The sequence below is a fragment of the Microtus pennsylvanicus genome, chromosome 6 (genome assembly GCF_037038515.1).
Source record: "Microtus pennsylvanicus isolate mMicPen1 chromosome 6, mMicPen1.hap1, whole genome shotgun sequence".
Lineage (NCBI taxonomy): Eukaryota > Metazoa > Chordata > Mammalia > Rodentia > Cricetidae > Microtus > Microtus pennsylvanicus.
This window is the reverse complement of record NC_134584.1, coordinates 50,099,185-50,114,976: the sequence shown is the minus strand read 5'-3', so window position 1 is coordinate 50,114,976 and position 15,792 is coordinate 50,099,185. Positions and strand designations below refer to the sequence as shown.

The 15,792-nt window shown below is 44.2% G+C and overlaps 1 protein-coding gene across 2 annotated transcripts in view; it reads right to left on the bottom strand.

Moving 5' to 3' along the window:
* The window catches only part of LOC142851962 (baculoviral IAP repeat-containing protein 1a-like), a 53,323-nt gene that overhangs the window by 13,044 nt on the left and 24,487 nt on the right, over positions 1 to 15,792 (bottom strand). Inside the window, exons 9-11 of one of the 2 annotated variants that reach the window (XM_075976207.1) lie at positions 8,952 to 9,033; positions 7,463 to 7,520; positions 4,775 to 6,952 (exon numbers count right to left, since the gene is read on the bottom strand). In XM_075976207.1, coding sequence (XP_075832322.1) covers positions 4,775 to 6,952; positions 7,463 to 7,520; positions 8,952 to 9,033 — 2,318 coding nt within the window. The remainder of the gene's footprint in view (positions 1 to 4,774; positions 6,953 to 7,462; positions 7,521 to 8,951; positions 9,034 to 15,792) is intronic. The other variant, XM_075976208.1, reaches the window with a different exon arrangement.

Here is a 15,792-nt window from a genome sequence, read left to right as displayed (position 1 = left end):
TAAATAAATAAATAAATGAGTAAATAAATAAATAAATAAATATTTAAAAAAACATTAAGTATACATAGCCAGGAGGTGGAGGTGCACACCTTTAATCCCAGCACCTGGGAGGCAGAGTCAGGCAGATCTTTGTGAGTTTGAGACCAGCCTGGTCTACAAAGTGAGTTCCAGGACAACCAGAACTGTTACATAGAGAAACCCTGTCTCGAAAAATAAAACAAAAATGAAAAAAATGTTAAATATACAGAAAATAAGAGAATATATTGAAAGCATCAAGAGAAAAAACACAAGTCACATATAAAGGAAGACCCATAAGAATAACAGTTGATTTCTCATTGGAAGTTTTAGATGGCAGAAGATCCTGGAGCAATGATTCCCAAGTCTTAAAAAACCACATCCAACCTAGACTAATGAGCAAAACTGATATGGGATTCCCCTCTGTGTACTGTGAGTACCATTACTGAATAAAAAAAAAAAACCCTGCCTTGGTCTGCTGATAGGGCAGAACTTAGGTAGGCAGGGAGGAATGGACTGAATGCTGGGAGAAAGAAGAGTGGAGTCAGAGAGAGACACCATGGATCCTCCACCTGAAACAGACACTGGGAACATTACCTGGTAAGATACTGCCACGTGGCAATATACAGATTAATAGAAATGGGTTAAATTAAGATGTAAGAGTTAGCCAATAAGAAGCTAGAGCTAATGGGCTAACCAGTGATTTAAAAAATATAGTTTCTGTGTGATTATTTCGGTTCTGGGTGGCTGGACCGAACAAGCGGCTCCTTGCAACACAAAACTATCTGCTATAGTTGAGTAGGAAAACATTTCCCATGATATAAGCACCCTAAAAATTATAACCAACAAACTAGACCTAAATAGAACAAGGAGGCAATACTTCAGGCAGAAGACGGGATGAGCACAGCTAAGAACACGGAAAGAAACTTGAAGATACAATTACTAAACTACAAAATACAACTGAGAACACAACAACACAGTGACTGAGGTCAACACAAACACTTCAATAATAACTTCAACACACACTTCAATTTTTAATGGCCCAATTCCCCAATCGAATGATGCAGGCTGACTGAATGGGTCAAGAAATAAAATCCTGCAGGGCAGTGGTGGTGAACACTTTTCTTCCAGCTCTCAGGAGTCAGCGGCAGACTGATCTCTGTGAGTTCAAGGCCAGCCTGTCTACAGAGTGAGTTCATGAGAGCCAGGGCTACACAGAGTAACCCTGTCTCAAAAAATCAAAGTAGTAGTATCCATTATCATAATAATTCATCTACCTGTTGCCTATCAGTAAGTCAGCTTTAAAGACGGGAACTGATATAGAGTAAAAGTATGGAAAATAGTACTCAAATTAAATGAAAACTCATAAGGCTTCAACCCTACACAAAGAACTACAGAAAACTAAGGGATGTCAGTAATGGGAGAAATAGTTTTCTCTAGAGAAGAACACGTCAATTGGTTATCTAATACCAATTAATATCTGAGCCAATGTCTGTGGCTCCTGTTGCAACCAAGGGGCATGTAGATTTCCAGGGTCTGGGCTGGTGTTTGTGTCTGAGGAATGAGTTGCCACCAGGAACATGTGAGTCTGGGTGGTCTGTGCTGGCACCTAGTGTCATGGTGGCATGCAGACATGAGCTGCTGCTAAGGACCATGTCTGGGTCAGTGGTCCTTTTACAGTAAGGGTCTGTGTTGAAGTCTGTGGCCTACATTGCCACCAAGGACCGTGTGAATGCCCGAGGTCAGTCAGCCACCTGAGTCCATGTCAGTGGCCAAGGGACGTGCTGCAGCTGGGGACAGGCAGATCTGAGTGGGCTGAGCTGCTACCTGATGTCATGGTAATATCTGGGCCAGGGTTGCAGCTGGAGGCTATGTCTAGGTTCATGGCCCTACTTCAGCTAAGGTCAGTGTTGATGTACAAGGTTCCTGTTACCATCGAAGGCCACATGGATGCCCAAGATCTAGGGCCAAACTTGTATCCAAGGGCGACACATGCCCTGGGGCCATGGTAAAATGAGTAGCCTGGGGCTCAGAGGTTAAGAGCACTAACTGCTCTTCCAGAGGTCCTGAGTTCAATTCCCATGTGGTGGCACACAGCCATCTGTAATGAGATCTGGTGCCCTCTTCTGGCATGCAAGCATACATGGAAGAAATGTTGTATACATAATAAATAAAGAAATATTTTTAAAAATAAATAAATAAATAAGACCAGGCTGCTGCCAAAATTCATGTCTGGGTCCCTGGTCCCACCACAGTCAGGGTCTGTTTTGCCACCAAAGTTACATGTAAACCTGGGGTTAGGGCTGCAACCTATGGCCTTGTTGGTGTCCAGGAGCCATTCCACCACCAGAGCCATCCTGAACTGAGTGCCCTGTGCTTCTACCCAGAGCCCAGATGTGGTGCGGGCCCAAGCTCCTGCCGAGAACTATGTCTGGGTCTGTGTTGATGTCTGTGGCCCATGTAGCCTCATAGAGCCATTGGGATCATGCATGATGGAATCACAGGGCCATGCTGAGCTGATCTTGCCCTTTGCTGGCCCCGGGATAGCGGGTGCTGTCCTCACCAGATGCTGCAGCAAGAAAGCTGGCCTTAACCCTCATAGGAGAGCTGGCCTCTGCAGAGATGGCCACATCACTCAAGTAAGGCAGGGGAGAGCTGACCCTGATGGCATGGGCATGGGGAGCTGGCTCCTTTCCTCACCTGAGGTGGTCACTCCCAGCTGGCCACCTGGACTGACCAGCTCAACTACTACCCAGCCTCACCTAGGGTTGGCCCACCCTAACATCTACCCCTCCTGGAGCTTGTGAAGGGACTGGTCCTATGTAGTGATAACCACAGGCTCTCCATGACTCAAGGCAGCAGCTGGATATCTGAGAGGAGTTGTTAGTGAGGAACCAGTGGTGATGGTATACCAGAAACCAGAGGCCTTGGATCAGACTCGTAGCAATGAACATTTGCAAGTAAAGCTGATTGGACAAAAGGATATAATGGTGACATCGTGGCTCCCAATGCCACCAGGACAAATGAAGAAGTACTGGAGAGGTGGGAAAGATGGAGGAGTAAAGAGGGTTTTTTGGTGTCGTTTTGGTTTTTTCTTTGTTTTTTTGTTTTGTTTTGTTTTTCTCTGTGGTTCATTTATTTTGGTTTGGTTTGTGTTGCAAAATATTTGTTTTACTATATAAAGATGTGTTGCATTTGTTTAACTATGTAAAGTTGTACTGCTAATTTACCTTGCCTGCCTAAGGCACCTGATTGGTCTAGTAAAAACCTCAATGGCCAATAGAGAGGGAGGTGGTTTAGGCAAAATTTCCAGGCAGGAAGAGTAAGTAGGAGGAGGAATTTAGGTTTGAGAAAGAAAGAAAAGGAGAAAACTGGAAGACACAAGGGGTCAGCCAATCAGACACAGAGGAAACAGAAAAGTAAAACATACAGAATGAAAGAAAGGTTAAAGCCCCAGGTAAATTGTAGATGAATAGAAACAGGTTAAATCAAGTTACAAGACCTAGTGGGACAAGTCTAAGCTAAGTCCGAGCATTCATAATTAATAAGTCTCTGTGTCATTATTTGGGAGCTGGTTGGCGCCCCCCCCCCAAATTTAACTATAGGTTTGTTTTGGTGGTAAGCAAATGGTAGGACTGGGATGTAAGCAAGTGGAAGTGCATATTGTGAAATTCCCAAAGATTCAATAAAGAACTTATGTTTAAAAAAGGAAGAAAAAGGATGATGCAGAGCAAAGCATACTTGAGCATATAGCAGGCTACTGAAAATCAAAGCTTTGCTACTAACAACTACAAAATTTACAAATCAAATATTTACGGTGGTATAAAAACTCGGAAATGAACTAAAGGAGAGATAAGTCAAGTCTAGGAGCTGAAAAGATGGCACAGAAATCAAGATCTCTTGTTTTGCAGAGGACCCCAGTGAGGTTCCCAGCACCCACATTAGGCAGCACACAACAGCCTGTAACCAAAGCTCCAAGGATCTGCCATTCTCTTCTGGCCTCTGAGGTACCCACATACATGCATATGAACAAATACACACCACAAAAATAATGATAAAATAAAATCAATATATAAAAAAATCATTATAAAGTCTATTAAAACGATTAAACATTGCTTAGAGCAGTGGTTCTCGACCTTCCTAATGCTGCAACCCTTTAATTCAGTTCCTCATGTTGTGCTGACTTCCAACCATAAAATTATTTTCATTGCTACTTCCTAACTGTAATTTTGCTGCTGTTATGGACCATAATGCAAAGGTCTGATATGTCTGATGATCTTAGGAGACCGATCTTTGTGAAAGGGTCGTTCCACTTCTCTGAGGAATCGTTTGGCACACAGTTTATCTCTGCTGCCATCTTAGAAGAAGACATAAATATTTACTTGTATAAAAAATCCTCTGCAGAGCTAAATCCCCTCCTCCTTCATGCAGCCAGGGTGCAGACAATTCTACATTATTGTCTTACCCACAGACCATCATTTACCGATAACAAGCAATCCAAACTTATTGACGACCTTGGGAGAGGAATGAGGACGAGAGGGATGATAATGTTTTCCTAGTTTTGTCTGAGTGACTTCAAGCCCATCCTGTCATTCAGGACCTTTCACTGATTTATACACTGCCCCGAACAATGAAAGTGATCAGATCTCTTCTTTCAAGACACGTTTATGACCTTGTGCCTGAGAAGCTTCATTCATCTAAAACTCAGAACGAGAAAACACAGTGTCAGCCAGAATGGGTATGTGACACTCAGGGTTACCTGGTAACTGGTTTGTTCCTGAGACCTCAAGAGACTGCAGGGCAGGCAGGGTAAGAAGCAGCTCCTGTTCTGCTGCGCTGAGCTCCAGTCCACACATGGAGCACTTGGTGACAGAGGACTTCTGCAGCTCCAGAGCAGGGCGGGTGCTTTCAAGAAAGCCATTGCTGTGGTTCAAAATGAGTTCGATATTCTGTGATGCTGAGAAGACTTCCATTAGGAACTGGAGCAGTGCTTGGTCTGCAGGATCCATGTTGACCACTGCAACTTCCAGCCTAGGGATCTTGTACTGCTTGGGTGACAGTTTCCAATAGCCAGCACTGATGTTGGGTGGATGCAGAGGTTGGCTGTTCATAAAATTCCTCACATTATCTTCATTTTCAGCTAAATTTTTCTCCCATTCCTTCATATGTTCAAAGGCAGGAGCGTAGTCCTCATCTACTGTTGGTGGCTGTAATGTTTCCAAACATTTTTCCATGACTGAGTAACCTAGTCTGGGTGGCATTTTCTTTCCATGTATGAAGACTTTTACACTCCTCAAGAGTAGCAGGCTCTCTGGGTTGTCCTCAAAGTACTGGAAATTGAGGACATTCAAAGCCAGTGTTCTCCCTAGAAGGAACTGCGAAATGATTGGAGAACATGCAGCGACCGTGTTGCTTACGTAGGCGATGTTTAGAGCAATGCTCAATAGATGTTCTGAGATGAATGAGGAAAAAGCTTCAGGATATACCTGCCACATTTCTTTAATTAACTTCATCAACTGAGGAGTTTTTTGATGGAGCTTCCCATAATCCTCATCTTCAGACATGTTCTCCAGCGACTCTTTATCATCCACCAACTGAAGCAAGTGAGACACAACCATTGGTGCTGCCTGTGATGAAGGGTGGCTGGAGACATACTTCAAAAAATTGTTGTAGACACCCATAGCCTTCAAAGGTGAGTTAATCTGTCTCAAATAATCAAGTCCCAGATCTTGGTCTTCCTTCCTTTCGGAACTCAGGAGTTCAGTCAGCCTCATGGCAGCAAGAAATTCTTGGAACAATGGACTTAGGAACCGATAGACTGGGCTCAGTCTCTGGGCTGTGAATTTACTCATCAGGCAGGTGGTAAGATCTTCATCTTCATCAACTCCTGTTTCTGTGAGGTCCTCACTACTGAACTCAAAGCAAGATGAGAAAAGCCCTCGCAAGGCCAGCTGACCACACGAGGACACAGTGGCCTTAAGAGGCTCAGGCGTAGTCTTGTGCTGTAAGGAAAGATATTTCATATAGAGCTTGAAAACTGCCACATCATGAAAGGACTGGTCAGAAGGATTTTGAAACCAGTCAGTACAGACTGCTGCCACGAAGAGGGGGGTTTTGTGAATTCCCTGCAAATCCACATTCATTCCAAAGTATACCATTAACTTTTCCACATGGGTTATATCATGTGAGCAGAACTTCCTTAGTACAGAGACAGTATTATAGAAAGGAAACTCTTGGATCTCTAGGATTGTGTCTAGGTATGGGCGGATGGCCCTGGCCCTGTTTGTATGGACAGCGATCAATAGGCAGGTTCGTGACAAGTAGTTTTTTGTAATCAGTGTTTGTATGGCTTGGGGCAGTGAGTCCATCCCACGGTAGTCATCCAACAGGAACAGCACCCGGTGCCTTAGCTGCTGGATGCTGCTGCTCAGGCACACGTCACTAACGCATCCTCCTGCCTCTAGGAGTTGGGCGCCGATGATGTCGGCCAGCCCCTGGTCTGGTCTGGTGGACCTCAGGGAGATGTAGAAGACCAGCTGGAACCTGTTCAGCAGGGGACAGCATCCTGATGCCCAGAGGAAAGCTGTTTTCTTCAGGAAGGTTGTCTTCCCACTGCCGGTCTCCCCCTCCACACACATGACAGAGCTGAGGTTGGTGAAGACCTCAGGAAGCATCATGGCCTCTTGCACTGGCCTGCTGATGTGCTTTGAGACGATGGACAGATCACACCCAAGCAAGTGGTCAGTGCCTAGGCTGGAACACACCTCTGGCAAATCCATGTGGCGGAAAGTGGCTTTGGTGTAGGCTCCTCTCAGCTGCTCACTCAGACTCTTTGCCTCTTGAAACCACTGGGCTTCCCTGCGAGCCAGGTCTGTGGAGAGGAGACAGGCACCACTGCATGGACATTCACTTCCCTGGGCTTCTCTTGGAGCATCATCTGTGGAGGGAAGAAGGGAGACCCTGTAGGAGATGCAGTCAAACCCCTCAATCCTAAATCTGTGGTGTCTGTTACATTGTTCTGCCTGTTTGCTAGGGACAGATTAGGACTTTCCTCCAATGTCCATGATCTCCCTTTAGATCCTCTCAGACCTTTTCATATCATCAGAATGTGAGGTCATGTGTCCAAGTGTTCTCTTTGACCTGGGGACTTAGACATAATGTGTGCTTATCAAGAATACTCTGCCATTTCAACTTATTATTTAAGATCTCAGGAAACCGGCTTGCTGCACAAAGCCTTTAACGCTGTCTGGTTGGGACCTGACACAAGGACTGTGTCATTAGTCCTTAATTCTCAAGATGTCACAGGAATGCTGACACGCTCTCCTCCACAGTACTCTCCGTGTCTGTTCTTTCCTCTCTAGAGCTCCCTGGACATTCACAAATACACTTTCCTCTCAAAACCCTAGGTACAAACACACACAATCCCATGTTGCTTTCCAGTGCTTACCGGCCATGGTGGAGTGAACTGCCGCTGGGTCCTCATGATTGCTTTCCCCTGTGCTGTCCTTTGAACGAGAATCCATCATTAAATCAAAACTGGGTCTTAAATCAAGATTGGATATTATGTTATCACTGATAACATAATCAGTATTATCAACCAAATTGATAATACAATCAATCAAAACCCAACATCTTCTAAACACAGCCTACACTCGGTGCTGACTGAAGGAAGAGTGCTCCAGATGTGAAAGAGTTGATCTCACACGCCTGCAAGAGTGTGTTCCTAGATGGTGAATGCATGGGATATACATCCTCTCTATGGGTGATTGCTATGGGGGTAATCAAAATTGTAGCGTCTAGAACAAGAATGGTCCTGCAAAAAGCATTGTATATTGGCTCCATCCTTGGTTACTAGCAACTACATATGTAATACCACATACTAGGGTAGAGAGAAGTTATTATGTATGCATGCACATACACACAGTTTTTTGTGTTCTCTTTTTGAGAAAAGGTTTAACATAGGCTACGGTGATCCTCCTCTATTTCCCAAGTGCTGGGATTAAATGCATGAATCATAACGCCTGGCTTCAATGTCTTGCTTTCTATTTTTGTTTCTGTTTTTCAAACAGAGACTTGTTTAACTTAGACTGGCTTCAAACTTAGTTGTGTTGACCAGGACTTTGAACATCTGATCCCCCTGCCTCCACCTCCCACTGCTATGACTCCAGGTATTCTACCACATCCAGTTTGATCAGTGCTGAGGATACTCAGGACTTCATGTATAGTGGGCTAACATTTTGCAGTTGAGCTACATCTTCAGTGACTTCAATGTCATTTTAAAATTACAAATACAAGACATTAGTCAATTGACCCAAGTTGTTTTTCCTTTTGTTTTGATTTCCCTCCCATTTGGTTATTTTTAATAAGGAGACTCATAGTTAAGGGTGGCCTTAAACTTATAGCTAGCCTTGTGCCTCAGTCTCCAGAGTTCCTGTTTGCAGGCATGGGGCATCATGCCAAGCTTTAGTTCTTCTGGGGAGTGACATCCATAGTCTACTGTCTTACCACCTCCAGGTGAGGACATGTGTGTGACTACTCAGTTGGTAGTTTGCATCCCTGAGTAATGTCGGGTTCAAACTATTATCTAGATTACAATTTTGCTACACATTGCTTTTGTTAAGGAAACACATCTACAGGTCAGCGATGTAGGTCAGTTACAGAGTCCTTGCCTGCATTTGAACTACAAAAAATAAAGCAAGACAATAATAAAAACTCAGCTATGTATGTTGGCACACAAGCTTACAATCCTGTCACTTGGAAAGGTAGTGCTAGGTGCGTCTTCTGTTCACTGTGAAGTCCCATATGCAGCTATCAGATCATAGTTGCTTAGTAAAGATTTGTAGAATTTATTTAATCCTATACTGACAATGGGCAAAAACAGTGTTCAACTACAGGATCAAGAACTGCCAAGTCTGAGAAGGGGCGGGGTCCATTACCATGGCTTTCAGAAGTGCAGAGTCGCTCTGAAGGGCTGGAATCACTTCAGTAGAGGACTTTAGGTTTTGCAGAAAGACACAGCTAAGCAGAGGAGAAAAAAGTCAAAAAATAGTTCCATGCAAGTAAGCATTTGTATTGGGTTTTTAACACAGGGACAAAAATAAGAATGAAATAGAAAGCTAACATTTTCTGTGACTCTTTCAGTGTTTATCATATAAGACTTTCACAGCTGGGTAGTGGTGGCTAACAACTTTAACCCCAGCACTTGGGAGGCAGAGGTAGACTGTGAGTTCAAGGTAGTCTGTCTACAGAGTGAGTTCCAGGACAGCCAGGATGACACAGAGAAACCCTGTCTTAAACAAAATAATAATAATAATAATAATAATAATAATAATAATAATAATATACTTTTGAAAGACCCCAGCTTAGCTGCTGTAACGCCATTTTGCAAGGCTTTAAAACAAACAAGTAAAGTTCAGGGTAAAGTCAGTACTCCTAGGCTGCCAAACAGGATATCTGCAGTCAGATATCTGGCCTAGGAGGGGAACGAAGAGTTCTGGGGAAGACCTCATATGTCCTAGATAGAGCCTAGTCAGCTGTTATCAGACGTTTGTGTCCCCAGCCAAGAGCCAGGGGGTTTGTCCTCAAGTAAACCCCTGGCCGCATTTGAAAGGACCAATGGGATCCCTGTAACCACGTGTCTGCTTCTGTATGCCTGCTTCTGCCGCCAGTTTCCATATAAAAGACCTCCTGCCTAGCCTGAGGGCTCGCAAGTCTTCCGAATAGACTCTGGCAAGTCTTCTGAATAGACTCTGCCGCCCTCAGGTACCTGTGTACTCTCAATAAAGAAACCTCTTGCCGGTTGCAGCCAGTGGTCTCGGACTGTTCCTTAGGTCTAGGGGTCTCCTCCTGAGGGAAGGTCCTCCCCGAGGGTCTTCACTTTGACTTTCCACAACTTAGTGCGTGTGGCTCGTAAGTGATGGTGAGAATATATGGAGCACAGGGTGGGGGAGTGCATATAGTTAATGTCTGTCTATACAAACAGATAAAATGAACATAGAGACCCAAAACTAGTAGCCTGCACTGCCAAATGGCTTGGCCCTGGAAACCAGACTGGGGTAACACAGGGGGGAAGAAATGACACAGATACAGAAGAGCTGGGAGCTGGTGGGTGTGCTCGCTCTGGTGAGCCCCTACTCAACTCAGAAACTCAGTCCCTTTACTATGTACAACATGGGGAAGAGGAGGAGGGTTAGCTAGTCTCTGTGGGAGGTCTCTAAAGGAAAGCAGCCTTGGGCTGTAAACATCAGATAGGAGGAAGCATCAGTGGATGCATTCTGCACACACTAACACACTGTCAACATCCACACTGCAGGGGAAGGGTCTGAGGCACTGAGATGCTTGACATGGCCCTGCAGCTGTCAATAATGTACTTTCACTCCAGGTTTCCTGCTCCCCACATAGCACTGATGGACTCTAGCCTAGCTCCAGGTCAATGAGAGACTCAAGAGACAGGGTACAGTGATGGAGGGCATTCCATGACACACACACACACACACACACACACACACACTAAAATAAATAAATTTCTAAGAGTGAAAAAAAGAGAAAAGCCATCTCTGTGGATAAGCAGGGGACAGAGAGACAACAGAGAAACAAAACCTGGAGACTTATCTCAGCCTGGAATAGGGTCAGAGTGTGGGCCTCTCAGTCACCTCTGCTGTCTTTCCAGGGCTGTGCAGCCACTCCCTAGAGGTAGAGTAAGGGCATAGGAACAGTCCTCTGGGTTCCTCAGTCTCGAAGGTCCTTGTTGTTGTCACTGACAGCTGAGGGGTACCAAAACCAAGTGAGTGAAGTAACACACTCCTGAGTGAGTCCAGGGACCTGCCCCCGGCCCAGCCACCACCCCCATCCATGCTCCACGGAGCTCCTCTCTGCAACTGAGAAAGGGAAGGAACTTTCTGGCACCAAAGTCCTTGTTGAAAGGTTGAGAGACCGGGAAAATACAGCAGTCTCTCACTGAGCAGACCACTCACTACTCTCAGCAAGTCAGTGGAAGCAAATTAGCAGCATCGGGAAAATAATCAAGAACTTAATGATGTTGCCAGACGTCAACCACAGTCACGCTAGCTGTGAGAATCCAGCAAGAGGACAAAGAGCTGACATTTTTGGAAGAACACCAGTCTGCACTAAAACTAAGAATGAGCAAGTACCTGAAACAAAAGTTTATAGAGTGCTGAGGGATAGAAAAATGATGACCGAGATGTGATACTGCAGTCAGAAGAGCCACAGTCAAGGTTAGCCTAGCACATCTCAACAACAGCAGGCGGCTCTTCCGTGGTACATCTCTGCACATCCTTAAAGCACTTCCAGGTGCACTGGAGAGGAAGCACTTGGAAACAAATGGGAAAGAGTTACAAGCAAGTGTTGACAAGATCACTGAGATGGCAGCAACAATGAGAAAAACCATTGAAACTGACGAGAAGCAGGGTTGCAAAGAACAGAGGTGAATATTTAACTCCAAGAAACAGATACCTTTTGTTGCTCTATGTGAATCTTGTCTGAGAGCTTCCCAAGATACAAAGGTTGGGAGAGAAACCCTTTATCAAGACTGTGCTTGGCATTGTATTTTTAGAAGCTTCATCAGGTTGTTTTGAGCATATGAGATCAACTGGCATAATTGTAAATACTGAGAAAAGTAAAAATGCCCTGGGTGAAGGGGAAGTGCTTCAGTCCATCAAGGCTGGAGACCCCTGCAGCTGCAAAAGGCTAAGTTCATTCTCAAAGTGTCTCTGAGCCTTCTTTCGACGGACTTGCTTAAGCCCACGCCTGTACCACAACACCCACGATACAATGTCAAGTTGAAAAGTTTCAGAGCAGTGTAAGCTTATCTATGTTAGTAGGAATGTGCATCAGTACAACTAAGATTCCTTACTTTCTTCTGTGTCTTCGAGAAAGACTTATGAGCATTAGAAAATACATAGGCGAATATCCACAGGGCAACACTCAAAATAGCCCAAGCATTAAATCAACAGCACAAATAAGTTATTGAATGCTATGTGCCAAAAAACAAGTGAACTAAAAACGTGTTCATACTTCTAAGCTAGTCTGAGAAACAATGTGAAACAAAACAAGCCAACCTCTAAAGAATCATGCCCTATGCTTCCATTTATTTGAGCATCACAAACAGGCAAGCCAGTACTACAGGGTGGACATTATAGCCACATCCATCTGGCCTCCAGGAGAGAGCCAGCAGGAAGCAGTACAGAACCTACAAGTCTCTTCCACTCAGCCTCTGCTGTCCCCTAGCCACACCCACACCAGGAACCTGACTGTGCTGCTTTGCTTGCCTAAAACACCTGATTGGTCTAATAAAGAGCTGAATGGCCTATAGCAAGGCAGGAGAAAGAAATAGGCAAGGCTGCCAGGCAGAGAGAATAAATAGGAGAAATCTAGGGGAGGAGTGAAAAAAGGAAAAGGAGAGGAAGATGCCATTGGGCCAGCCACACAGCCAGCCACAGAGTAAAAAGGAAAGAAAGAAAATAGAACAAATAAAGGTAAAAATCCAAGAGGCAAAACATAGTTAAAGAGAAATGAAAACAGGATAATTTGAGTTAGAAAAGCTGACTAGAAACAAGCCAAGCTAAGGCCAGGTATTCATAAGTAAGACTAAGTCTCCATGTACTTATTTGGGTGCTGTCTGGTGGGCCCCCAAAGATTAAAAAAAATCCACTAAACATAGGAAACAGAGAGGGCTAACTGGAAGTATAGCAGGGCTATACACACTCAAAGAACACTTCCAGTGGCTTACTTCTTCCAGCGTGGCTCCTCTACCTAAAAGTTCTATAACCTTCCCAAGCAATGCCACAAACTAGGGACCCGGGGTTCTGATATATGAGCTATGGCAGACATTTCTCATCTAAACCACCACAACCGTACATGAAAATATTCTGGGTACTAACATAAAGACAGTTGGTAATTTAAAATAAAAAAAAGGCAGAAGAAACAAAAAAAATTTCACATAAAGATGGAGTTGATAGATTTTTTTTTTTTTAGAAAAAGCTCTAAATGAAACTAGACTGCATCCTAACTTATCAGCACAAGGATTAAGAAGGCCCTGTCTTCCCAATTTACTACCTACTACACACAAGTAAAAAGAAAAAAGTGAGCCTTGCTCTCAAGCATCTTCAAACTCACAATGAAAATAAAACAGTCTTAGTTAAGGAAGTTTAGATGGGATCTCACTATGGAGTCCCAGCTGGCCTCCAACACATGCTCCCAAGAGGAGGGGTTAATGGGAGTGAAAGGAAGACAAGTGAGGGTAACAGGGGGATGGTGGTAAACATAACTGAACTACACTGTATACATGTATAAAAATGTCAAAATTAAACCCATTATTACTTAAAACTAATATATAGTAATAGCCTTTAGAAGAATATGTGTAAGGGTTTGTCCTGCTATCACCATTCTATCTCACAAACAGAGAGTTGTCTTTAAAAGTTAAACAAATAAAACTTAAATTCTTCTAGCATCAAAATAATGTAGCACAACTTTACTTATGCTTCCGATGTCCAAAGGGCACCTGTGGAACAGAACAGAACAGCGGGCTTCCATGCGGCTACGCTCTCCAAGCCTGCAAAGGCTGCCATACCAAATGATGTGGGAGTGTCATATATCAATCTGTTGATTTCATTGTTTAAGCAATAAAGAAACTGCTAGGCCCATTTGATAGGCCCACCCTTAGGTGGGTGGAATAAACAGAAGGGAAGGCTGGGAGGAAGAGGAAGTGAGGTCAGACTCCGCAGCTCTCCTCTGAGGAGCAGACGCAAGAGAGACGCCATGCTACCTGCTCCAGGGAAGACGCACGCTATGAAGCTCCAACCCAGGATGGACTTAGGCTAGAATCTTCCCGGTAAGCGCACCTAGGGGCGCTACACAGATGATTAGAAATGGGCTAAATTAATATGTGAGAATTAGCCAGTAAGGGCTAGAGCTAAGGGCCAAAGCAGTGTTTAAATGAATACAGTGTCTGTGTAATTATTTCGGGGCATAAGCTAGCCGGGCAGGGCAGGCGGCTGGGGTGTTTGGGGACGCAACCCTGCCGCCGCCCATATTACTACAAATGGCGCCCACGTGATAGACTAAACCCACTTAAAAAACCTGAGAAGGCTTAAAAATAAGGGAGAGAGCGTTTAACACAGATTTTTGCTGTTTGTTGGTGGCGTGATGTAGAGAGATTTCCTGATTCGGCAACAGCAGCAGAAAAAACGCTGTGTCATTTCAAAGCGTGGCTTCCTGGGGCTGTGCCGCCAGTGCAAACTCTGGCTTTATGTTTGTGTTCCCGCTTGGGATCGGAAGGAGAGTGCTCTGAGACCGTGCGATGACTCAGAGCTCCCCGCCTGCTCCTGGGAAGAAGGCAGAATCAGGTTTAGGCAGGCGGAAGAGCATGGCAGATTCCTGCCGCCATACAGAGACGTGTTTTCAGACTGCACAGTGCTCTGCGTGTCAGATTTGGATGTAACTTGGATGAAAAGAATTTCTGTGTTACACGCTCAGTCTCAGAATTAAAGTGCTGAGTGCCGCTCCTACCTGGTAGCCCCAAGAGGCTTCCTGACTCAGCTTTAGCTGCAAAACCCTGCGGCTCATTAAGAGGTCCTGCCACAAAACACTTAAACAGTGTTGATGAAAAGCTGAACACATGCTTTTCGGTTTTCAGCCATAGCAGGAAAAAAGCTGTGCCATTTAAAAATGCCGGCTTTCTGGGCCATCCTGCCAGGGCAAACTCTGACTGTTTGAGACAGGAGGGCCAGCTACCGAGAGAGGACTTGAGTGTTGTCTGTTGTAGCTCGTTGGCTGGCAGGGACCTTGCAGCCAGTACCTCAGCCATGAGGCTGGAAAGCTAAGGATCCAGCCGTCAAAGCCACGCCTTTAGTCCTACTGATATTGCTTGGTAAATTAAAGGCTCTTGTGGTCAGAAAAAGAGAGATACACAGTAAAGAGAGCATCAAAGACAAAGAAAAATTTTAAATTGTTTACAGTGTTAAAATATATGCAGACTAAAAGTTAAAATTCTTAAAGTAAACCTCTGTGACTTCAAGGTGTGGTAGCACACGCCTTTAATCCCAGTGCCTAGAAGGCAGAGACGAACAGATCTCTGTGAGTTCAAGGTGTAGTTGCAAACACCTTTAATCCCAATGCCTGGGAGGCAGAGACAGGCGGATCTCTGAGAGTTCAAAGACAGCCTGGTCTACAGGGTTATTCCAGGTCAAAGATATATGCTCAAAAAGCAAAAAGTTAACCTAGGAATGTCACAGCTTAGATTCTTAAGCGCCTAGTGATTTAAAGGCGTAAATCAAAAGTGCTCCTGGATAGTAAAAAATTGCAGATTCACAATAGGACAGATTCAGACCACTAAACGAGTCACACTGTTGGATGAATGTACGTAGGCTTGAGAGAGAGAAGAAAAGGAATATAGAGAATAAAGTTAACGGTTAAAAAAAAAAGGTAAAGTCTTTAAAGAGACAGAGTACAGATAGTTAAGAGATTAAAAGAAATAAAGAAAAATAAGCTACGTAAAAAATGGAAAATTCACAGAGAGTCTGGATTATGTACATTGTGTTTTCTTTAAAATTTTTGACTGTAAAGGAGCTAAGTACAGAGAGACATTTCATTATATGGGCTGCCCAGTGGAACCAGAACGGATATCATGAGGGTATGATTTCAGAATTTGGATCTAAGGATATGATACTTTGGAAAAGAGATTCTTCTTTTGTTTTCACAGAGGATGAGACCCTGTTCATTTCTTCTATTCCGATTTGGTATGATGGACCACGTCCTCCT